Source organism: Eleutherodactylus coqui, chromosome 5 (assembly GCF_035609145.1).
Source record: "Eleutherodactylus coqui strain aEleCoq1 chromosome 5, aEleCoq1.hap1, whole genome shotgun sequence".
Classification (NCBI taxonomy): Eukaryota; Metazoa; Chordata; class Amphibia; order Anura; family Eleutherodactylidae; genus Eleutherodactylus; species Eleutherodactylus coqui.
In genome coordinates, this window is record NC_089841.1 from 259,341,109 (window position 1) to 259,367,065 (window position 25,957).

At 46.4% G+C, this 25,957-nt stretch overlaps 1 protein-coding gene across 1 annotated transcript in view; it reads left to right on the forward strand.

The window, feature by feature from the left end:
• COMP (cartilage oligomeric matrix protein) overlaps positions 1-25,957 on the forward strand; it is a 115,377-nt gene that overhangs the window by 34,119 nt on the left and 55,301 nt on the right. Inside the window, exons 3-5 of the mRNA XM_066604595.1 lie at positions 9,039-9,090; positions 15,051-15,226; positions 18,332-18,469. Coding sequence (XP_066460692.1) covers positions 9,039-9,090; positions 15,051-15,226; positions 18,332-18,469 — 366 coding nt within the window. The remainder of the gene's footprint in view (positions 1-9,038; positions 9,091-15,050; positions 15,227-18,331; positions 18,470-25,957) is intronic.

Sequence of the window (25,957 nt, forward strand, 5' to 3'; positions counted from 1 at the left end):
GCCAGGAAGCCACCGGCGGTACATAAATATATCCCATTGCATTGCCCATCACAGCTGAGGTAATGTCATGTTTAATGCAGGTGGGCTTCGGCCCACACTGCATGCCCCAGTCAGACTGGGGTTCTTTAGAAGTGGACACATGCAGTTACAACTCCGTGTGGACCTACAGCATGGGTGGGTGCCAGGAAGCCACCGGCGGTACATAAATATATCCCATTGCAGTGCCCAGCACAGCTGATGTAACGTCAGCTTTAATGCAGGTGGGCAAAAAATTAATTTGATTACACTGTAGGCGAGGGCCCACAAAAATTGGTGTACCAACAGTACTAATGTACGTCAGAAAAATTTTCCATGCCCAACCAAGAGGGTAGGTGAAACCCATTAATCGCTTTGGTTAATGTGGCTTAATTTGTAACTAGGCCTGGAGGCAGCCCAGTTAAAATAAAAATTGGTTCAGGTGCAAGTTTCAACGCTTTAATGAGCATTGAAACGTATAAAAATTGTTTACAAAAATTATATGACTGAGCCTTGTGGGCCTAAGAAAAATTGCCCGTTCGGCGTGATTACATGAGGTTTCAGGAGGAGGAGGAGGAATATTATACACAGATTGATGAAGCAAAAATGTCCCCGTTTTTGATGGTGATAGAGAACAATGCTTCCATCCGCGGGTGCAGCCTACGTATTGTTTAGGTATCGCTGCTGTCCGCTGGTGGAGAAGAGAAGTCTGGGGAAATCCAGGCTTTGTTCATCTTGATGAGTGTAAGCCTGTCGGCACTGTCGGTTGACAGGCGGGTACGCTTATCTGTGATGATTCCCCCAGCCGCACTAAACACCCTCTCTGACAAGACGCTAGCCGCAGGACAAGCAAGCACCTCCAGGGCATACAGTGCGAGTTCAGGCCACGTGTCCAGCTTCGACACCCAGTAGTTGTAGGGGGCAGAGGCGTCACGGAGGACGGTCGTGCGATCGGCTACGTACTCCCTCACCATCCTTTTACAGTGCTCCCGCCGACTCAGCCTTGACTGGGGAGTGGTGACACAGTCTTGCTGGGGAGCCAGAAAGCTGTCAAAGGCCTTAGGGAGTGTTCCCCTGCCTGTGCTGTACATGCTGCCTGATCTCCGCGCCTCCCCTACTACCTGGCCCTCGGAACTGTGTCTTCTGCCACTAGTGCTGTCAGATGGGAATTTTACCATCAGTTTGTCCGCCAGGGTCCTGTGGTATAGCATCACTCTCGAACCCCTTTCCTCTTCGGGTATGAGAGTGGAAAGGTTCTCCTTATACCGTGGGTCGAGCAGTGTGTACACCCAGTAATCCGTAGTGGCCAGAATGCGTGTAACATGAGAGTGACGAGACGGGGATCCTAACATTAAGTCAGCCATGTGTGCCAGGGTACCTGTACGCAACACATGGCTGTCCTCACTAGGAAGATCACTTTCAGGATCCTCCTCCTCCTCCTCCTCCTCAGGCCATACACGCTGAAAGGATGACAGGCAAGCAGCATGGGTACCCTCAGCAGTGGGCCAAGCTGTCTCTTCCCCCTCCTCCTCATCCTCCTCATGCTCCTCCTCCTCCTCCTCAACGCGCTGAGATATAGACAGGAGGGTGCTCTGACTATCCAGCGACATACTGTCTTCCCCCGCCTCTGTTTCCGAGCGCAAAGCGTCTGCCTTTATGCTTTGCAGGGAACTTCTCAAGACGCATAGCAGAGGAATGGTGACGCTAATGATTGCAGCATCGCCGCTCACCATCTGGGTAGACTCCTCAAAGTTTCCAAGGACCTGGCAGATGTCTGCCAACCAGGCCCACTCTTCTGTAAAGAATTGAGGAGGCTGACTCCCACTGCACCGCCCATGTTGGAGTTGGTATTCCACTATAGCTCTACGCTGCTCATAGAGCCTGGCCAACATGTGGAGCGTAGAGTTCCACCGTGTGGGCATGTCGCACAGCAGTCGGTGCACTGGCAGATGAAACCGATGTTGCAGGGTGCGCAGGGTGGCAGCGTCCGTGTGGGACTTGCGGAAATGTGCGCAGAGCCGGCGCACCTTTCCGAGCAGGTCTGACAAGCGTGGGTAGCTTTTCAGAAAGCGCTGAACCACCAAATTAACACGTGCGTGAGTCTGCAGAGCCGCCACCAGGTTACGGCCGTTGTCACACACGACCATGCCCGGTTGGAGGCTCAGCGCCGCAAGCCAGCGGTCGGTCTGCTCTGTCAGACCCTGAAGCAGTTCGTGGGCCGTGTGCCTCTTCTCTCCTAAGCTGAGTAGTTTCAGCACGGCCTGCTGACGCTTGGCCACCGCTGTGTTGCCACGCCGCGCGACAACGACTGCTGGCGACGTGCTGCTGCTGACACATCTTGATTGCGAGACAGAGGTTGCGTAGGAGGAGGAGGAGGGTTTAGTGGAGGAAGCATACACCGCCGCAGATACCAGCACCGAGCTGGGGCCCGCAATTCTGGGGGTGGGTAGGACGTGAGCGGTCCCAGGCTCTGACTCTGTCCCAGCCTCCACTAAATTCACCCAATGTGCCGTCAGGGAGATATAGTGGCCCTGCCCGCCTGTGCTTGTCCACGTGTCCGTTGTTAAGTGGACCTTGGCAGTAACCGCATTGGCGAGGGCGCGTGCAATGTTGTGGGAGACGTGGTCGTGCAGGGCTGGGACGGCACATCGGGAAAAGTAGTGGCGACTGGGAATTGAGTAGCGCGGGGCCACCGCCATCATACCTTTGAAAGCCTCCGTTTCCACAACCCTATACGGCAGCATCTCCAGGCTGATAAATTTGGCTATGTGCACGTTTAACGCTTGAGCGTGCGGGTGCGTGGCAGCGTACTTGCGCTTGCGCTCCAACACTTGCGCTAGCGACGGCTGGACGGTGCGCTGAGAGACATTGGTGGATGGGGCGAGGACAGCGGAGGTGAGGGTGTGGGTGCAGGCCAGGAGACGGTAGTGCCTGTGTCCTGAGAGGGGGGTTGAATCTCAGTGGCAGGTTGGGGCACAGGGGGAGAGGCAGCAGTGCAAACTGGAGGCGGTGAACGGCCTTCGTCCCACCTTGTGGGGTGCTTGGCCATCATATGTCTGCGCATGCTGGTGGTGGTGAGGCTGGTGGTGGTGGCTCCCCGGCTGATCTTGGCGCGACAAAGGTTGCACACCACTGTTCGTCGGTCGTCTGCACTCTCAGTGAAAAACTGCCAGACCTTTGAGCACCTCGGCCTCTGCAGGGTGGCATGGCGCGAGGGGGCGCTTTGGGAAACAGTTGGTGGATTATTCAGTCTGGCCCTGCCTCTACCCCTGGCCACCGCACTGCCTCTTCCAACCTGCCCTGCTGCTGCCCTTGCCTCCCCATCTGAAGACCTGTCCTCAGTAGGCGTAGCAAACCAGGTGGGGTCAGTCACCTCATCGTCCTGCTGCTCTTCCTCCGAATCCTCTGTGCGCTCCTCCCTCGGACTTACTCCAATTACTACTACCTGAGTGATAGACAACTGTGTCTCATCGTCGTCGTCCTCCTCACCCACTGAAAGCTCTTGAGACAGTTGCCGGAAGTCCCCAGCCTCATCCCCCGGACCCCGGGAACTTTCCAAAGGTTGGGCATCAGTCACGACAAACTCCTCCAGTGGGAGAGGATTCGGAACCATTGCTGCCCATTCTGGGCAGGGGCCCAAGAACAGTTCCTGGGAGTCTGCCTGCTCCTCAGAATGTGTCATTGTAATGGAATGAGGAGGCTGGGAGGAAGGAGGAGCAGCCAGAGGATTCAGAGTTGCAGCAGTGGATGGCGCAGAATTCTGGGTGGTCGATAGATTGCTGGATACACTTTCTTCCATCCACGACAGGACCTGCTCACACTGCTCATTTTCTAATAAAGGTCTACCGCGTGGACCCATTAATTGTGAGATGAATGTGGGGACGCCAGAAACGTGCCTCTCTCCTAATCCCGCAGCAGTCGGCTGCGATACACCTGGATCAGGAGCTCAGCCTGTGCCCACACCCTGACTTGGGCCTCCGCGTCCACGTCCTCTAGGCCTACCCCTACCCCTCAGCATGCTGTATTACCAGTAGTGCAGAAACAGAACGCTGTAAATAAATGTGCCGCTTATTGGCCTGTGGTTGGAGGCTGACTTCGCTTACGGAACGCACAGCAGAGGCAGGAAAGAATTTTGCGCAAGCCTGCTGTAACACTTAGCTGGCTGCGTATGAATTAGGACAACTACCCCTAGCAGAGACGCAGTACAGTCAGGACGGTCACAGGCAGCCCAAATAGATTTTTTTTCCCAAATTTTTTTGGAAAAGCCCACTGCCTACATAGACTGGATATGTCTTTCACTGTCCCTGCCTCACCACCACTACTGGCCGTGGACTATGTAAAGTTACTGCAGACTGTTTCACTCTGGACAGGATGACAGCGGTGATGTAAGAGGCAACGCAGAGCCAGGAAAGAATTTTGCGCAAGCCTGCTGTAACACTTAGCTGGCTGCGTATGAATTAGGACAACTACCCCCAGCAGAGACGCAGTACAGTCAGGACGGTCACAGGCAGCCCAAATAGATTTTTTTTCCCAAATTTTTTTGGAAAAGCCCACTGCCTATATAGACTGGATATGTCTTTCACTGTCCCTGCCTCACCACCACTACTGGCCGTGGACTATGTAAAATTACTGCAGGACGCAATGCTCTGGACGCAATGCTCTGCACTGCCGATATACAAAAAAAAAAAAAGTGCAACACTGCAAAAAACAGCCTCAACAGTACTGCACACGGTCAGATGTGGTCCTAAGGACCGTTGGGGTTCTTGAAGCCTAAAATCAATCCTAACACTCTCCCTATAGCAGCTCCGGCATCAGCACCACTTTCCCTGATCTCTGTCAGAATGCATCTGTGGCGAGCCGCGGGAGGGGCCGATTTATATACTCGGGTGACACCTGATCTTGCCAGCCACTCACTGCAGGGGGGTGGTATAGGGCTTGAACGTCGCAGGGGGAAGTTGTAATGCCTTCCCTGTCTTTCTATTGGCCAGAAAAGCGCGCTAATGTCTCAGAGATGAAAGTGAAAGTAACTCGAACATCGCGTGGTGCTCACCTCTAGTAACGAGCATCTCGAACACGCTAATACTCGAATGAGTATCAAGCTCGGACGAGTACGTTCGCTCATCTCTAATATGGATCTCAGAGTATGGCAGCACAAAGCAAACTAAAAAATATGTATCATGGTGAACTTTGTACAAACAAAATACACAATCTAAGAAGTGCATTTTTGTGTCACTTCAGGTCCCAAATAGATGGACCAATAAAAGCTACAGCTTGCCCTGCCATAAAGGTCTTCATACTGGTCCAAAAAATATAAGAAAATTCTGGGTCCCAGATTATGGTAACACAAAGCAAATAAACGTTTTTATAGACTTTAAAAACAGTAAAACATTTACCATATATATTCGAGTATAAGCCGAGTTTTTCAGCACATTTTTTTATGCTGAAATAGCCCCCCTCGGCTTATAATAATAATAATAATAATAATAATAATCTTTATTTGTATAGCGCCAACTTATTCCGCAGCGCTTTCAGGCATGGATAAATGCAAAACAATACAACAATTACAATATAAGGTACATTGGGTTAGACACAAATGGGTTGAGGGTGGTACAGGAGGTGCAGGGGGTGGGGAACACAGGCAATAGGAAATATTATGTACAGATCATTTATCAGAAGGCAAACAGGGTGGAGCACCATAGTGAGGGGCAGGGGACTAGGTCAGGAGATTTGGTATGCTTCCCTGAAGAGGTGCGTTTTTAAGGCACGTCTGAAATTTCGTGCATCGGGAATTGTCCGGATGCCTTGGGGTAGAGCATTCCAGAGGATGGGTGCTGCTCTGGTGAAGTCCTGTAGGCGAGCATGAGAGGTTCGTATTACAGGGGTGTTTAGTCTGAGGGTGTTAGCCGATCGGAGTGAGCGCGCTGGGTGGTATACTGACAGGAGGGAGGCAATGTATGGTGGTGCAGCGCCATGCAGAGCTTTGTGAGTGAGGTAGAGGAGTTTAAATTTAGTTCTGCAGTGGATGGGCAGCCAATGCAGCGACTGGCATAATGCAGAGGCGTCTGAATAACGACTGGATAGAAAAATGAGTCTAGCTGCTGCATTTAGTATGGATTGGAGCGGAGCGAGTCTGGTGCGGGGGAGGCCAATGAGTAGCGAGTTGCAGTAGTCAAGCCGGGAGTGGATGAGCGCAACCACGAGCGTCTTTAGCGTGTCCGTGGTTAGGAACGGACGTATTTTATACTCAAGTGAGGTAAAAAAACAACAACAAAAAACCCGCAATACTCACCTCCCAGCCTGTGTCTGTGTCCCTGGCATGATGGTCTCCCCAGCAGTGCGGCAAGCTGCTTGCGAATTATCCCCAATGTCATCTCCCTGCTCAGCTTTGAATTCCCCCGCCGTCAGCGCTGTGTAGGTAAGTGCTGCGATTGGATCGAGCACCAGCCTATCACAGCTGGCGCTTGATCATTTATAGCCATTCAGTGGATGACACCACAGAATAGCTGATTGGTTTATCGAGGGGCGGCTGTGATTGGCTGGCGCTCGATCCAATCACAGCGCTTACTTACACAGCGCTGACGGCGGGGGAATTCAAAGCCAAGCAGGGAGATGACAGCGGGGAGAATTCTCAAGCAGCTTGCCGCACCGCCGAGGAGACCATCACGTCGGTGACACAGACGCTGACTGGGAGGTGAGTATTGGATTTTTTCTTTACCTAGTATATACTCAAGTATAGCTCAGCTTATACTCGAGTCAATAAGTTTTACTAGTTTTTTGTGGTGAAACTTATTGACTCGGCTTATACTCGGGTCGGCTAATACTCGAGTACATACGGTATATAAATTTGGTATCACTGTAAGCATACAGGCCTGCAGCATAAAATTACCATGTCATTTATACCACATGGGGAATGCTGTAAAAATTCCACTCCATTTAAACATCTTTAAAAGTTCTTCATTATGTGACAAGTACGACTGTTTTTGCAGAAGGCAAGCTCTCATGCAGCTATACAAACTGAAAAAAGTTATGGCTCTTGGAAGCCAGAAATGAAAACATGAAACACTGCTGCCAAAATGCCTTCAGTGGGAAAGGGCTAAGCTATTAGGACTGGTTTTCACTGGCTCCCCTTGTCGATGAGTCTGTTCAGCATGATGATACATTTAGTCATTTGTTTGCTATTAATTGACCTCATGTTCTATCCATCTGTAATCTCCAGACTTGGCAATAACATCTCAAACTGTGACCCTGTGACCAATGCGGACATCCGATTAGCAGAATCCTTGGCTTTGGCACAGGAATAGAGAGGAGACTGAAATAACACTAGTGCTATGTCTGCTGTATATGCCTGTATTTAACCTATTTCCTTTTTACCAAGAGTAGTATTTACATTTACATCTACTTTGCTTTTCAAGGTATGGAGAGCATTTAAAGATTGAACAGAGTCCCAATATTAATAGCAACATGTTGAGAGACGAATTCCTGTTTACTGCAATTGTGTTTATGTTTTATTGAAACCTCCATTATCAGTGTGGTTAATACTTATGGCAAATATTCATTTAAAAGTAGCCAAATTAAATGATTATTTAAAAAAAAAACAACACACAAATAAACAGAAGAAGAGAACGAGGTAGATGTGATTCATCATTAATCAATCATACATGCTACGAGACAATATTCACTATTCCCGCAGATTACAGGGCCAAGCAGGGGCTCCAGAAGTCCAACAATGTTTTACATTGTATATCACACATCTTAAAAATGAATGTTTTACATGAAGGCTTAATGAGTAAAGGCCCTTTACATACACAGATAATCTTTCAAAAGATTAAAAGATCAGCAATCTTTTTGCATAAAGTACTAATCGGCACCAATTGCTATTAGTACTTTATCAGCTTCATTTGCATGCAACTGAGCTTCTGGGAGCTGTTGCAGAACTCAGCAGGAGGTCTGAGCTCTGTAATTAGCTCCATTGTTCAGTCATGGGCTGCTAAGAGAAAACAATGTAATCTCTAGCTCCCTGTAGAGAATTCAGCATCGTGGGCAGCAGACACAGAGTGCGGTCCTGCTTATCAGCTGTTCTGCCAGTGGGGCTGACAGCTGAGAACAGTTGATACAATGTTATCAGCTGTAATTAGCTCTTCCCAGGCAGAACACAGCATGCGGTCCTGCTTATCAGCTGTTCTGCCAAAGGATGGCTTTTTAAAACGAATTTAGTGATAATTGCTGTGTCTAAATGGGCCTTAAATCCTCACCTTCTGGTTAGTGCCAGCTATGTAAAGTCATGGTGTTACTTCAGTGTTATGACTGAGTAATGCATTTTGCAATAGTGAGTTTTATTTTCAGAATTGATTTTCACCCTAATGCAAAACAAATTATTTAATAAGTTTACAAATCCATTTACACATTCCAACTGATTACTCATCTGCCCAAATACTAATTGGAAACCATTTGAAATTGGAATTTCTATGTATGTATATTATTTGTGTGATGTAAAGGGCCACTCCTGTGAAAACACATTTTTCCATGCCTGTCCCTTCACCTGACTGCTTGTCACATCTGGGGGTCTTCTCTGTGTATTCCAGTCACTTCCCTGCAGTGCAGTCCCCTGTCCGATGCTTATCAGTCACCATTTTGAGAGTGAGATTTTTTACTTTCACCTTCACATCTATCCCATGGTATATCAGTATAGCATTAGCTAAAATTATACCATTCTGCCTGCTGGCTACACCGTTTAATTATCATTGCCTTGTCATCATCATCAGTTACTGTGATAGATGTGCCAGTGTTCTACTGTAGGCAGTTTTTGTGGTGGATCCATATAACAGCATCACAGAAACTGAGAATCGGACTACAAAATGAATCCATAACCCCAAGCAGATCTGTGCTGCCCAGAACTGAGATATATATTTTGCTTCATTTCAAATGATTGAAATGAAGCAAAATGGACCTTCTGATTATTACATATAATATAGCAATGTGCTGTTTTACTGAAGTAAAAGTATTTTGGTTATTTTTCTTTCTAGAATAAAGAAATAACATTTTTGAAAAACACAGTTATGGAATGTGATGCTTGTGGTAAGTAACAGTATGCATAGAAATGTTTTGGCAAATCCTATATTAAAGGGGTTTTCAGATTTTTTTTTAAGATTTGACCTCCCCTTTGCTTCCTGAATTTTGAAAGGAACTCACCCGTTCAGCACAAGTAATATGTGACATCATTGGATCTTCTGGCCACAGTGATGGCCCAGATACAAGTCACATTGGCTAGTAGCTGATAGGTCCAGCACTGCACTGTATATGGGACATTCTATTCCGGTGCAACAGATTGGCTGCAGCGGTCATGTGGGTAAACGGGCACATCTCCATGGATGCCAATGTAACCAAATATAGGTGGGAAGGGTAGAGGTGACAATGGTGCAGCGAGTCAATGTATTAAGTACATTACAATTTTTTGTAAATATTTATATCATTTCCATCCACTACCACTATGTTTAACCATATTTTAAAAAGAACCTCTTTAAGCATATAAGCCACTGTACACTTAAAGTATAGAATTAACATGATTAATGAACATGATTTTACTATTTTGCTAATTGGCAGTCAAACACCAAAAATCCATTACCCTAAAATTCACTTATGGGTGTCCATGGAACTCAAGACCTAGCCAAAGAAGACCTCAAGGCCAGGTAGCACATACAAGTTGTCAACAATTGAGTGATGTCATCCTGCAAGCTCATAAACCCAGACTGAAGAGAGATCTAAAAAGTTATACTTAGGCCTCATTCACCTACTTTTATTGTGTCTCTGTGCAATCTAAGTTGTACAGAGCCGTAACACAGAACTAGGGGCGTAACTATAGAGGATGCAGGGGATGCGGTTACAACCGGGTCCAGAAGCCTTAGGGGCCCCCAAGGCCTCTTCTCCCCATAAAGTTGTGGAGCCACATGACACCTTGGCCTCTGTATGAAATAGGAGGCATATGGAGGTTTCTGTACAAATTGAACAGAAAATAAATCATGTTGTGTGTCTTCAGCTGCCATATCATGGATGTATTCTTCGCTAGAAGGGCCTGGGCAAATGTTCATCCGAGAAGCACTCACGTTTTTGTCCAACAGTAACAATGAATATGTATCTTTTCATGGATTCATTGCTATAATGGGTTAAACATAGTCAAACTATGCATACATTTGATTATGTTTAGCCTGACATACATTTTCATGCTTTTTTGTGGGTTTGAAATGCGTAACCTGCTGTGTTTTTCTGTTCCATAAAAAATGTTTTACATTTTAAAAACTTTACAAACTATATATTTCCTGTAATATAGTCTCAAAGTGTTCAGGACTTGATGATGTTTGAAGGTAATGGGGCCCATTTGCCACTTATTACCAAGTGATTAAGATATTTTTATATCAAAACTGCTAAACTGAACTAAGTACGGTCACTTTTGGTGCAAAACAGAAGTCTACGCTACATAGCAGACTTGGCTGGGGTTTCTGGCCGCGCTATTAACTCATACACTTGTTGGCCTTACTTGTCAGCAGTTCTACTTTCCAAATTCCATTTTTTATTTAGTGCTATATTTGAATTTACTGGAATAACTAACTAAGAGATTAAAAAGGGATCTGGAAGATGCTTGGAAAATGAAATATGTTATTGTAGGTGATACCTAATAGGAAATGATACGTATTTCTGTGGAGTGCCCAGTGCCGGTGTATGACTACTATTCAGCTCTTGTGGGCAAAACACGCTTGTGTATTGGCAGAAGATATTCATTCTTTCCCTTTCCTGAGCATCCTTAGCTTTCTTCTATTGCAAGTGATGCCAAGACAAAGTCATTTTACTGTTTCGGTAAGCCGATGCAACATCCTCCCTGCCAAAAGAAAAGACAGAAAACAAGTCATGTCCCTTGATATTCACGCCTAACACAGCCAAAAAGACATACGGAGGACAACTTATAAGACAAGACTCGCTATTACACAGCGAGCCAGTCACAGGGAAAAAATGAAAAGAATTAGGGGAAATTGCTCCTATGTTTTGTCGACAGTCGGCAGCAGCAGAGAGAATGCAATTAGCTCTCATAAATAATGATTTCATTATCCAGCCTTCATTTTGCACATATATGGAGCCACCGAGCAATTAAAACATTTCCTTTGAAAACTGCATATTTATTTCCAAATGTACTTGCATCAAATGAAAAAGGCTTCGTATACAAATGTCACTTCATAAAACCTCCAGAGGAAATTCCATAATATGAAATGGAAATCTGGAACACAAGGCGATTGAAAGTTTTCTTAGGCCAAGTAACTAATGCTTTTATGGCCCCAGTATGTTAACAGAGCTGCAGGAAATTATAACATTTGTCCGGTTATTCCTACTTCATCAGGATGTGCTTTAGGATGACATACAGCAATACTAGGGGGAAAACCAGGCCAGTCCACCTAAGTCTACTTGATTAGGCTTAAAGGAGATGTCTCGAGGAAGCAGCAAATTTTTTTTTTTGCCCAGTCCCCCTAATTAAGCATACATAACTAAGCCCCCCTGTAAATGACTTTTCTAGCTGGTTCGTACTTACCATTCCAGCGTTTCAGCAACTTATAAAAGTTTCCCCAAGATGGCCGCCGGCTCTTTTCCCTTCGCTTGCTGCAGCCCGACGTGCGCGCTCCCGAGACGCTGCCAGCTGTGTCTCCATGGCAACCAGCCGCCGACCGGACCCACCGCAGCCGCCGACCAGTCACCCACCGCCAGGCAGCAGGTAACCGGCGCTAGCCCCCGGCTCCCCAGCGCTACGCTCCCGGCTCCCCAGCGCTACGCTCCCGGCTCCCCAGCGCTACGCTCCCGGCTCCCCAGCGCTAGGCCCCGGAGCCCAGGTGAAGGCCCCGGAGCCCAGCGCTAGGTTCCGGAGCCCAGGTGAAGGCCCCGGAGCCCAGCGCTAGGCCCCGGAGCCCAGCGCTAGGTTCCGGAGCCCAGGTGAAGGCCCCTGAGCCCAGCGCTAGGCCCCGGAGCCCAGGTGAAGGCCCCGGAGCCCAGCGCTAGGCCCCGGAGCCCAGGTGAAAGCCCCGGAGCCTAGCGCTAGGTTCCGGAGCCCAGCGCTAGGTTCCGGAGCCCAGCGCTGGGCTCCGGGGCCTACCGCTGTGGCCCGGGACCTTCACCTGTTAGTGAAGATCACCTCCCGACCCATCACTTACCTGGGCGGCTTCTCGGGGCTGCTGGGCTGGGCTGGGCTTCTCGGCTGGGCTGGGCTTCTCCGCTGGGCAGCTCCAGTTTCTGCACCTTCCTCTAACAGAGGAAGGTACAGAATGGCCGCTCCAGCGCACTCCCGAGCAGTGACAGCTCGTCTGCGCATGCGCAGAAGAGCTGTAGCGGGGAGCACACTGAAGCGGCTCGTGCTGGAAGGAGAAGACTGGACTGCGCAAGCGCGTCTAAAAAAGCAAGCTGCCAGCGAATTTAGACGGCACCATGGAGACGAGGACGCTAGCAACAGACCAGGTAAGTGGAATAACTTCTGTATGGCTCATATTTAATGCACGATGTATATTACAAAGTGCATTAATATGGCCATACGGAAGTGTATAGACCCACTTGGTTTCGCGAGACAACCCCTTTAATGACCATAAGAGACTGCCAGGGGGGAGAGGATAAAAGTCATTTTCATTACCCAATGATCACTGCATATGCAATAAAGGCAGCAGAAGTCTACTGTGTATAACTGGACCCAGAACAGCCGTACAGCGATAATTAGGGGAAAGACTGAAAAGAAAAAGTAAATAAGAAGAAACAAAAAAAAAGTAGGGGAAAACCTAGCCCACCGGCTGTTGCTGTAAAGCCCATCGTGGCGCTGTGCACATAAGTGTTGGGGGTCCCATTCCAAGCCTCCAGTGCTGAATTCCATTAAAATCCTGAACCAAATAACACAGCATGCTGCACTATTATGTCCAGACAGCATGACAGGAACCAAATGAGTCCCATCAAAATAGCTGGGGTCCGTTCAGCGCCATTTATTTTCATCATAAGATGAATCCATTCAGCCAGGGATTGCCATAATGCAGCAGTAAAATGGAAATGCTGAACCTAAACTGTGCATATGATAGGTAGATGTGCCCATCCTTACCTTATCTACAGTTTAAAGACTGCAATTTCTCATGAAAGCAATACAACACAGTATGGTGACATGCTAGCAATACCATTGAATTCCACAATTCACAAAACTACTGGGTAGCTACAATAGACTCATCTAGGATAGAGATCTCGAGACATTGTCCAGGTATTCAACAAAGTGGCCATCCATGCAGCCTTTGAGGAACTGTCCTAAGACGATGAATGCAATCATTTTAAAAAAAACAACATATTTTCTTTGCTATTTTCTTTCAAACAACAAGCCTGATACATAAAGAAATCATGTATAGACATGATTTAAAGAAGAACACCATAATTATAAAAAAAATTGCAAAAATCACATTACTAGTCCCAAAAAATATTACAGATGTTAAACAAAGAAGCTCCAAAAATGGTTAAAATGTGTCCAAAATACCCCAGAGCTGAGCTGATCAAAGTGGATGTCCCCCTGTGGTGTTAAATAAGTGGAACTTTAGGAAATGCCTCTTATTTGTTTTCTTCAGTGTTGGCTGTTTGGCTGCATTTTAGTTTATAAAGTGCAAGAACCTTTTGACTCGAGGAACTTCCACACATGCTTTATGCATAGGGAAAGAGGATTCATGAGATCTGCTTCAAAGATAGAAAAAAAAGGGATATAGGCTAGCCCGGGGCACATGCAATTACGCACACCTCGCGCATTCCAAAAAGTACAGTAAAATATGCCTTTTCACACACAAAAAAGCTATGCTCATGCACGTGCAAATACGCATACGCTCGTGTGAAACCAGTCTAAGGCTGCCCTTTATGGCTGTATATTGCAGTATGTGACTGCAGCCCTAATGTAAGACCAGCTTCCCCCCCAACATTACCAGTCAGCACGGCTGAGCAAACTGACACTATCTTATTATCCATATATTACAATTTCTTCCTACCTCTTAGGGATTTGTTGTACCATCCATGTCCACCTACCTCCGCACCAAGTGCAACCCTGTAGGAAGACGTATTATATGAAGCAAGGATTCAGGTCGAGCTACACGGTCAGCTTGGATATCAATGATGATGCCGTTGAAAGCATTAAAGGGGTTGTCCCGCGGCAGCAAGTGGGTGTACACACTTCTGTATGGCCATATTAATGCACTTTGTAATATACATTGTGCATTAATTATGAGCCATACAGAAGTTATCAGAAGTTATTCACTTACCTGTTCCGTTGCTGGCGTCCTCGTCTACATGGTGCCGACTAATTTTCAGCGTCTAATCGCCGGATTAGACGCGCTTGCGCAGTCCGGTCTTCTTCTCTTCTGAATGGGGCCGCTCGTGCCGGAGAGCGGCTCCGTGTAGCTGCGCCCCGTCACGTGCCGATTCCAGCCAATCAGGAGGCTGGAATCGGCAATGGACCGCACAGTAGAGCTGCGGTCCACCGAGGGAGAAGATCCCGGCGGCCATCTTCAGCAGGTAAGTAAGAAGTCACCGGAGCGCGGGGATTCAGGTAAGCACTGTGCGGTTTTCTTTTTTAACCAGTGCATCGGGTTTGTCTCGCGCCGAACGGGGGGGGAAGGGGGGGTGTTGGGAAAAAAAAACCCGTTTCGGCGTGGGACAACCCCTTTAAGTTCCTTTCTGTTCAGTTTGTACAATGGCGCTCATTTAACCTCCATAAACTGCAGAAGATTTGAAGCCTCAGCACCTCTTTTTCCTCCACATGTGAATATGTCGGGAAAAATTAGTTAATTTTTAGGAATTTTGAAGGATTTTCTAGTTCTGAAAGTTTTGGAAGACAACACACTAGTTCTGAACATCAGCAAATGCAATGTAACAAAGTTTTGTATTAGCACTAGATGGACATAATACCACCAGATGTTTAGACTCATAATGGGTTTTAATACCTAATTTCTTAATATAAAGTGTTTATTTCCTATAAATATGTATTGGTTCATTCCTCATAGGTATACATCCAATTCCCGGTACAAGTCAAGTTGTTACTATTTCTTATCCAAAAAGATGTGTTCCTAATCCCTGTTTCTCAGGAGTCGCCTGTACAGAAACTCCATCTGGATTTAAGTGTGGCCCGTGTCCACCTGGGTACACTGGCAATGGAACTCACTGCACTGACATCAATGAGGTAATGCATATTCATATTACATGCAAGGGGTAATGATGAACAATATTACCATTTACTGTGCTGGTTAAATATAACTTTGTATGGGAGTTCCTAAATATTAATAGAAGATAATTGCTTTAAACAAGTTATCCCAGAAAGGAGTTTTGTCCCAAAAGATAAAAAACTTTTCAATAAACTGTACAAATTCTTTGCTTCCCCCACAGTCACTGTCCAGGTCTGCAGACGCATCTCTGTTTTCTCTCCTGCTGGATGACATGTTATCTATAGGGATAATATGTCAGTTAAGCAAACCAGAAAGTTATGTATTAGGTCATAGGCAACTGTTAGAAAATACATAAAGTATGCCCTAACAATCACAATGAAAGAATGAACCCAGTTTGTACAATGTACTGCAGCTCTCACCGGGGTTGTCCGGTTGCATATTGACATTTTAAAATTAAATCCAAATGATTTAAAACAATAAAACAAAGGGTACTTACCTGTCCGCAGTTCCGGCAATCCAGTGCTGCAGCCCTGCGATTCGCCCTGCATTTGTTGACAGTGGATCTCAGGTGACCACTGCCTGCCAATCAGTAACCATAGAATCCCTGTTGGAACTTCTGGCATCATGGTGCCCAGGATGAGGTCCCTGATGCCAGGAGAATGGGCAGTGACAATGTAGCCTCTGATTAGCAGGCGGCGGTCACCTGACTGCTGCTGTCAACGGATGCTGGGAGAATTGCAGGGCTGCATCGTGGGCACTGAGGACAGGTAAGTACACTTTGTTTTATTGTTTTAACTCATCTGAACTTAATTTTAAAATGTGTATGTATCCAGATAACCCATTTAACAGTTGTAGTGTTGTAAGGGCTTATTGAAATCAATGGTTGACCTAAAAGAAATCCTGCAGTTCTGAGACAACTTTCATCATAACCCCTATCTGAAGGGACTCATGTAATTCATTAATGAAAATGCAAAATTCTAGATTTGATTTGAAGTTCCCATTAAAAGCCAGCCCATACCTGCTCAGATTTGATCTCAGATGATATACAAGTTCCCAATGCAGATTGCATTTTACCGGGTGCAGCGCTTTAAGAATGTCCTGATTCTCAATAGGTCTATTTTCGCATTATATGAATTGCGCTCAGCCAGCAAAACCAGAGAAGGTGTAGGATGGATGGTGATTTCCACCTCCATGCTCCAGAGAAGAAGACAGACTCTGGGTCAGATCCTTAGACAAATCACGTGCACTTTTTTTTCTTATTCATTAAATATTCACATAAACCGAATGTAGTGCAATAATGTGTAACAGCGCCAGAGTGTGTAAATCGAGTCCCTTTATTATACGCACAAAGGCATCAAACAGCATCTAAAACATAGTAGAGGATCAGAAGCCCAAGTTCTGCAAGCTTGGATTCATCTGATGCCCCCGGTCAGCATAATTCATACCATGGTAATACTTGAACTTTTCACATTTCAGACTTTATTAGTATCAAATCAAAAATCTCATACAGTTGTCACATGCTGCGCTCTCAGACTGCATTCTCTCTCTTAAATTGACTCTCATGTGAGAGTGGCGGGGGAGAGCGGGGAGGAATGGAGGGGAGATTTCTCTCTCCCTCTCTCTCCCCCGCAACTCATCTGTCACCAGCACCGGCCCCCGAATCTTTAGAGACGAGGGGGGAGATACTCGGCTAAGGCACTACTCGCTTGAGTAATGTGCCTTAGCGAGTATACTCGCTCATCTCTACCAGTCATCTTTTACTCATGGCTTCGGAAGGATGGAAGTCTGAGTCGACCTTGAGCCATCTACCTGAACCACGTGGGGATTCAACCCACAACCTTCAGGTCGTGCGTGAGAGTTTAGGACTGCATTTCTGCTGCCTTAACACACTGCGCTACACCAGGTTATTTAGGAGGCAGTTCTAATTAGCATTCATATGATACAGGTATGGATGGTGATATATACGTATATATAGGTATTTGATGTTCTATCCTGCGACTTGCTGTGGTATATGGTATGACTAACTTTATGGTATTGTTGATATTGTAGTTGTGTGCAGGGGATTTTTTAGAAGTACTGTTGCAATTTGATATACATTATGCTCATTTCCTGAATACCTTATTATATGGACACTGGTCAAATTCTATATATGTCTTTTAGGTCTGTTCCATACGGGCTACAAAATCTTACTACAAGCTCATGGTTTCCAATGGGTTCTTTCACATGAAAGATGATTTGTAGCCTGAAAGAACCCATAGGAAACCATGGGCTTCACATGCATGCATTGATTTTTGTAGCCCGTGTGAAACGGGCCTTAATGTTTTAATATGTATTAATAAAGATTCATTGGTGGATTTTAATGTTTCCCTGTGTTATTCACTTCCAGACTATGTTGTTTCCTTGTATCCCATGGCCTTGTTTTTATATTGTATTGTAAACTATGTATCTTGCACTAGGGATTAATGTATAGTATATAATAATTAAAGTCACTAGCTCTCATGTATCTAAACCTTCTAGCGGTCCTAGTAGACCGTAGTAACCAGAGTTCAGCTTTTAAACTGCTCCGGAAAAATGAAAGCTGCCGAATGTTTCTGTGTTAATAAGTGAAGACCTTTGTGCTTATAGCTAGAGATGAGCGAACGTACTCGGATAAGCACTACTCGTCCGAGTAATGTGCTTTATCCTAGTACCTCTCCGCTCGTCCTGAAAGATTCGGGACGCTCCGCTGCTGACAGGTGAGTCGCAGCGGGGAGCGGGGCAGAGCGGGCGGGAGAGAAGGAGAGAAAGATCTCTCCTCCGTTCCTCCCGGCTCTCCCCTGCAGCTCCCCGCTCCGCAGCGCGTCCCGAATCTTTCAGGACGAGCGGAGAGGTACTCGGATAAAGCACATTACTCGGACGAGTAGCGCTTATCCGAGTACGTTCGCTCATCTCTACTTATAGCCTTATGTTTCACTGGATGGAAAACTGGCCATGAATTGAAGCTACACAAAACCCTGAAAGCTCTGATTGCACCTTATGAGTATTATTCTTATAAAGAGTTTTGCAGCGTTTCCGTTATTTTGATTACTTTGTGTAAGAAAGGCTTTTTCTGAGATTATTAATACATGATTATGGCTTCCTAGTGCACTGTGAATCCTTGCTTCCCACGTGTCCGTTGTGTCAACACCTCTCCTGGTTTCCACTGTGAACCATGTCCTCTTGGCTATATCGGTAAAAGAGTTGAAGGAATTGGTTTGGAGTATGCTAGAGCAAACAAACAGGTAATTTCAGGAATATCGTTTTTCTTTAGAGCTGCTTTATAGATTAAGAAACATTATTGAAGCTTTCCTAAATTTCCAATTTAGCAGAGATATGTACAGTGCATTCAGAAACTCTTCAGACTCCTTCACTTTGTTTTACATTTTGTTATGTTGTGGTCTTGTGCATAATAAAAGAAAAGTACGTTTTCCCTGTTATTCTGCACTCAACACCCCATAATGGCAAAGTGACAACAGAATGGTAAAAATCTTTGTAAGAATTTTTCAAAAGTGACATTTTTCATTGACATAAGTATTCACACCCTGTACTCAGTACTTAATTGAAGCATCTTTGGCAGCCATTCCAGTCTCCAGTCTTCTTGGGTATGATGCCACAAGGTTTGTGCCCCTGAATTTGGGAATTTTCTGCCATTCCTCTTCGCAGATCCTTTCAAACTTTGTCAGGTTGGATGGGGACCATCTATGGACAGCCATTTTCAGGTCTCTCCAGAGATGTTTGATTGAGATTAGGCTAGGCTCTTGCTGGGCCACTCAAGGACATTCACAAAGTTGTCCCTAAGCCATTTCTATGTTGTCTTGGATGGGTCTTGGGGTCATTGTTTTGTTGGAAGGTGAACCTTCTGCCCAGTCTTAATTATCTCTGTATTTTTCTCCATTCAGCTTGTCATGAACCCTGACTGGTCTCCCTGTCTCACAGCATGATGCTGTCATCACCAGGCTTCACTATAAGGATGGAGTTGGGCAGGTGATGGGCAGTGCCTGGTTTCTTCCAAATAGAACACTTAGAATTGAAGCCAAAAAGTTAACACTTTGTTTAATTTATGTGCTTTTTAGCAAACGCCAGGTGGAATTTCATGTGTATTTTACTGAGGAGAGGATTCTTTCTGGCCATTAAGACCAGATTGGTGGAGTGCTGCAGTGATGGTTGACCTTTTGGAATTTTTTCCCAACTGCATGCAGGATGTTTGGAGTTCCGCCAGAGTGACTATTGTTCCAGTAGTCTCCAATGAACCTCATGTGCTCATTCTGTCTGAAGGGGTTGTTAGGTCTTCAGTTTCTTTGGATATGTACAGATCCGCGCCACCATACAAAGATCCGAAGATGCCAAGTTGAGGGTTTTACTCACCTGGTGCAAAGCGGGATCCCCACAGGTAGGTAGGGGAAAACCCGCTTGCACCGATGATCCCGGTTAGCTTGTAGAATTAGAGATGTAATATGCAGGATCCACGAATATCCTTGGTCCCAGGGGATGCAGCAGGAGGGAGTAGCCCCAGGAGGTATTTAACCAACAGTGGGGAAAATGTAGTAGAAAGAAAACAAAAATTCCTCCTGCGCTCTTATCAGGGGTCTTACAATCCGGCTATAGCGCCGAAACGCGTTGCAAGTGTATACGTATTTTATGTGTACCATTTGAATAAATACATTCTGCTGAACATCGTGGAGACTTGACAGTTTCCTCATGTGGATTGTAAGACCCCTGATAAGAGCGCAGGAGGAATTTTTGTTTTCTTTCTACTACAGTTTCTTTGGATGTGAAAGAGCAGGTCTGTATGTTACAAGATTTTGCCCCTTTAAACTTCTAGAGGGAAAGCTTTTAGTTCCAATACATTTAAGACTCCAGTTATTGTCTGAAATACACAGTTCTGTTCTAGCAGGTTATCTGAATATCAACAATACTACGTTAAAAAACAGAAAATTATGGTGGCCATTCAGTAGACAGGGTGTTTTTAGTTTTATCTCTTCCTGTGGGATTTTTTGCTAGATCCAAGGCTCCCTGGAATCTTCCGGCTGTTAAATTATTACCTTTGCCTTTACCAAAGAAAACGTGGACTCACTTGTCCATGGATTTCATTATGATCTATCGTCCTTGGAGGGCAACATGATGGTTTGGGTAGTGATGGACCAATTTAGCAAGATGTGTCATTTAACTGCTTACTGATGCTAAAACCTTGGCTAAACTGTTCTTAACTCATGTGGTCAGGTTACATGGGTTGCCGTCTGATATCATCTCAGATTGGGGTGTCCAATTTGTGTCCAGATTCTATTGCTTCCTGTGCTGTCAATTGAAAGTACAACTGTCTTTTTCCTCTGCTTATCATCTTGCTACTAATGGTCAAACTGAAAGATGTAATCAGAGTCTTGAGCAATATTTGCTGTGTTTTGTCTCTGACAATCAGGAGGATTGGTTGTGGTTTTTACCTTTGGCAGAATTTGCATTGAACGATAGGTCTTTGGAGTCAACGGGCACTTCTACATTTTTTTGCAATTATGGGTATCATCCGTGGGTTTTTTTTTCAGAGATCTCTTTCTGAGGGTACCACAAGGGAATTAATTTTCATCTCATCTCGAGAATGTTTGGGTGAAAGTGTAGAGTAGGATTGGAAGATCTGTAAGAGACTACAATAGGGGGCTGATAGCAGTCAGTCAGAAGGGACTACTTTTCGAGTTGGTGATTTAGTGTGGTTATCTACTAACAATATTCTGTTTTATTGGTCCTTGCAAGATCAAGGATATCAACAACCCTTTTTCGTTTAGGCTGGAGATTCCTGGTTCCCTATAAGGGGTTTTCTGTGGAAAATACTATTGATGACCTATCCTTAGGATAGGTCATCAGTAGTTGATGGTCTGGGATCCATCACTCGGGACCCTGACCTATCAGCTTAGGGGGCACATGCTGTCAGCGACGTAAAAAATAGAGGTCGAAGCAGAAGCAGTGGAAGTATTTGTGCCGACCTCTATGTAGTGGCCGGTACTTGTAACTGCAAGCAGAGCTCTCATTGAAATCAATGCAAGCTGTGCCTGCAGTTACAAGCGCCAGCCACTACACAGAAGTCGGCGCTGAGACTTCTGCTATTTCAGCTTCAACCTTTGTGTATTTGCACCGCTGACATCATGCGCTCGCTCAGCTGATCAGCTGGAGTCCCAAGCAGCAGACCCCAGCCGATCAACTATTGATGACCTAACCTAAGGATAGGTCATCAGTAGTATTCTCCCTGGAAAACCCCTTTAAGATTACTAACATTTTTTTTAAAATTCCTAATCAAGAGGTACAGTAATCCAGTAAATGGAGAGTCCCCCCCCCCTGCTCTTGTTCTTGTGGATAGTAATTTTGAGTTTGAAGTCAGTCCCATTTTTGACTCTCACCATGTAAGGAATTCCTTGCAATATTTAGTGCACTGGTGGGGGGTACGGACCTGAGAAAAGGACACAGGTTTACTCCCACGATGTCAAACCTGATTGCCTTGTAAAGATTTTTCATAGGTGAAATCCTAATCAACAGGGTCCTAAGGGTCCTGTGGCCCCTTCGGTCTGTTGGCTGCGACGGGATCTTGGCTCAGTGGTCTTGACACATGGATGGACTGACTGCACTGTTCCAGTCTGTCCGTAAGGTTGAGGTTTATGTGTTTGTGGTTTGTTATTCCTTTTGCTGTTACCTTGGTCCTTTGTATGTATTCCATCGGTGTTTTCCCTGTCACTGATTTTATCTTGGTGTTTGTGGAACTCTGTCTGTCCAATTGCATTGCCTCAGTCATTGTTCAAGTCTGCTTCTGGGTCTGGTTGTTGCTGATTTTTTTTTTTTTGTGGAGAGAGGCCGTATTCCTGGTAGTGAGGGTTCTGTTATAAAGCTAAGTGGTGCTTTTGTTTGTTCATTAGTGTTTTCCTTCTTTTAGTTGCTAAAGTTAGTGGCCGAGGCACAAGACATGGGGCCTCCTTTATTGAGGTAATAACCTAGATTTTAGGCAGGACAGTTCCTGTCCTAGTACTAACATAGTAACATAGTATGCTAAGCTGAATGAAGACACTGTTCATCTAGTTCAGCCTGTTTCAACCTCCCCTTGTTGGTCCAGAGGAAGGCAAAAAAACCAAAACAAGCCACTTTAACTTATTTGGAGGAAGAAAAATCCTTCCTGACTCCATAATGGCAGCCAGAGTAATGCCTGAATCAACATTTGAGATCAACAACCCTGCTGGTCACCTAATCTTTATATCCTGTAATATCATAACAGTCTAGAAAGACATCTAGTCCCCTCTTAAACTCCTCCATTGGATTTTGCCATCTCCACATCCTCAGGCAAAGAGTTCCACAGTCTCACTGCTCTTACAGTAAAGAACCCCCTTCTGTGTTGGTGATGAAATCTTCTTTCCTCTAGACATAGAGGATGCCCTCTTGTTACCGTTGCAATCCTGAGCATAAGCAGATACTGTGAGAGAGCCTTGAATTGTCCCCTAATGTATTTGTACATAGTTATTAGAGCGCCCCTAAGCCGTGTTTTTTCTAGGGTAAATAATCCCAGTTTTGATGCCTCTCTGGGTATTCCAGTCCCTCCATTCCGTTTATAATTTAGCTGCCCTTCTTTGAACCCCATCAAGCACTGCAACATCTTTCCTGAGCAGTGGTGTCCAGAACTGTACACAAAATTTCATGTGGGGCCTGACAAGTGCCTTATGTAGTGGGAGGATAATGTTCTCGTCCCTCGCCCCTATACCTCTTTTAATGCACCCCAAGACTTTATTTGCAGCAGCTGATTGGCTGCTGCAAATAAACTTTACATAGTTTGTTTTTTTCCCTGTACAATTTTAGCACTTCTTCGCTGCCTTCTTGCTTTAGTAGTTTGAACGCTTTCTTTTTTTTCGTTTATTGCCCCCCTTACCGTCCTGTCAAGCCACATTGGTTTCCTTTTACTTGTAGTTCTTTTATTTTTAAAGAGTATGAACTGCTCATGTGAGGTAATTAGGATATTTTTAAGCTTTTCCCATTTGTCGTCTGTACTGTTGTTTATGAGGATGTTGTCCCAATTTATATTACCGATAGTAGTTCTGAGCTGATCAAATTTTGCCTTACTAAAGTTTAGGTCTTTTGTCACTCCCTGATAGGGCTTCTTATTGAATGAAAGCTGGAAATTAATTATATTGTGGTCACTATTTTCCAAGTGTCCCTCAACCTGCACCCCCATTATTCGGTCCGGTTTGTTAGTACTAATTCCAGAGTGGCCCTCCCCCTAGTTGGCTCCTGCACAAGTTGGGTAAAGTAGTTAACTTTAATTGTTCTCAAGAACTTATCACCCTTGTGAGATTTGCAGGTTTTGTCTTCCCATATTATATCTGGATAATTAAAGTCTCTCATGATAATTACTTCATTGCGGTTTGACACCTCTTCTATTTGCGTTAATAAGATTTCAGGGGGGGCGTGGCCTAGCAGCCCAAGAGAGAAGACAGGCCTGAACAGACTCCGCTCTGCGCCCGCCTTAATCTGTGACATCCCGTGCGCTGGAGACTTGGGACAACGTTCAGGAGGCCGGCGCTGACTTCCCTGACCCGGTGGGAGCATTTAGAGACCTTTCCGGGTCTCCTCCAAGAAGGAACGCCGCGGGGCCTACAAGGCCTGAAGATCCCTGGACTCGAGTTTCGGCTGGCTGTGACCGGAAGTGCCGGAGCCGCGACCGGAAGTGCTATATTACGAGCTCCGCTGCTCAGAGGGCCAAAGCGGGGCCCACAACAGAGGCACCAGCGGAGGTGGAGAGGGCTGGCTGCCTACTCCATACAGCGGCAGACCTGGTGAGTGACGCGGCGGCCGCCGCTGCCGCTCTCGGCGCCCCCCCCACCCCCGTGCTCCCCCACTCCCACAGGACTGTAACACTGCATCTGGGGCGCCAGAAGCCCCCTGGAGGGGGCTCCCTGCGGCTATCATCCCAGGCCGTTGGTCGCAGCAAGGGGCAGCCCCTACCCCTCCCCCCCAGCCAAACATCATCTAGCAGAGGGGAAATAAGGGGTGTAAGGGGAGCCACAGAAGTGAAAGGGACAGTGGGGGTGCGCTGAAGAAGCCATATACACAGAGAGGAGCACCGCACGCGGAGCCCCCCTTCCCCCGGGAGAGCAATTTACCCCTAAACAGAGGGGAGCAGAGGCAATTACCTGCCCCCCTCCTGATGCACTTTGCCTCTTGACGGATAGTGCGGGAGGCAGAGAGGGACTTGGACCTGTGGACCTCTCCATCAGAGACATCCCGGGACTATAACCCATTGTCTTACATACACCTACAGACTGAGCCCCGTACTGCCATCTAGGGGTGGCGTGTCGGCGGCACATAGATACTACTACACTATGACTGTACCCCAACAGCTATGCACTAAAGCCTAAACTGCGCATGAATCCCCCCTGTGACATACCATAAGTTCAAGCCGGCGGACATCCCCTACTACTATCCCCTAGCGCGATGGCGCCCAGCAAGCAAGCCAAAATAACCAGTAAGCTGCAGCAATACTCTCGGCCCAGCACCTCAACGGAGCCCAGACCTAACGGGCCCTCCAGCCCACAGAACGCACCCTCTGAGGGAATCGCACCAGCCTCGCCCTCTGTATCCGGTCCGACTATTGCCGACGTACTAAAGGCAATCACAGAGTCACGCTCTGCCCTCACAGAAAAAATCGACGCACTACAGTCGGACTTTGGTTTACTGCAAGCGGACGTCCAAACGCTGAGAGAGCGCACAACAGAGGTCGAGACGCGAGTCTCTAACTTGGAGGACACTGTTACACCCCTCTCAGATCAGGTGTGCACCCTCAACTCTAACCTCACGGCGCAGCGGAAGAAATTGGACGATATGGAGAACCGCTTGCATAGATGCAACCTCAGATTTATAGGATTGCCGGAGGGCGCTGAGGGCAGAGATCCTTGCGACTTCCTGGAATCGCTCCTCAAGCAGGAGTATGGCCCTAACTCTCTGTCCTCCCTATTTTGCGTTGAGAGGGCTCACCGCATCCCATCAAGGGCTCCGCCGCCCGGGGCCCCCCACGCACCTTCATTGCAAAGCTGCTTAATTACAGGGACAGAGACAAAATCCTGGCACTTAACCGTGAGAGAGAACCACTAAGGGTCGACGGACAAACAGTCCGCATCTTTCCGGACTTTTCCCTAGAGGTGCAGCAGAGGCGACAAAAATTCACAGAAGCAAAGAAAATCCTACGCTCAAAACAACTCGTCTACGCCATGCTATACCCTGCTAGGCTAAAGGTGGTCAAGGATAACCGTTCCCATTTTTTTGAAAGACCAGAGGATGTCCTAAACTGGCTTGAACAAAACTGATCCTTGCCGTGAGACTTCCAAAAATACGTAATTGATGTGGCTGGCCGGCCAATGCTTCCCTTTCTTTTTGCACTGTAACTGTGGAAGGCAACCCCGCTCCCCTCCCCGCCCTTCCCCCTTTTCTCCCCCCCCCCCTTTTTTTTTTTCCTTTTCCCCCTTATGCTCTTCTCCTCTGTCCTCTCCCCCCCCCCCCCTCCACGTTAGATAAGAAGGCCGGCAGCTGAAGACAATGATACTGTAAAGTAATGTGGACTGCTATAAGATTATTCTTTTCTGTCTCGGATTGTGAGGGCCAGGCTGGACCAGGGGCCCGTACTGGGTACCTATGGTCCATATTGGAGCAGCCCACACTCACATGATCCTGTCTCTGTTTATTCACAGGGGGGGATTTCATTCCCATATCTGTGA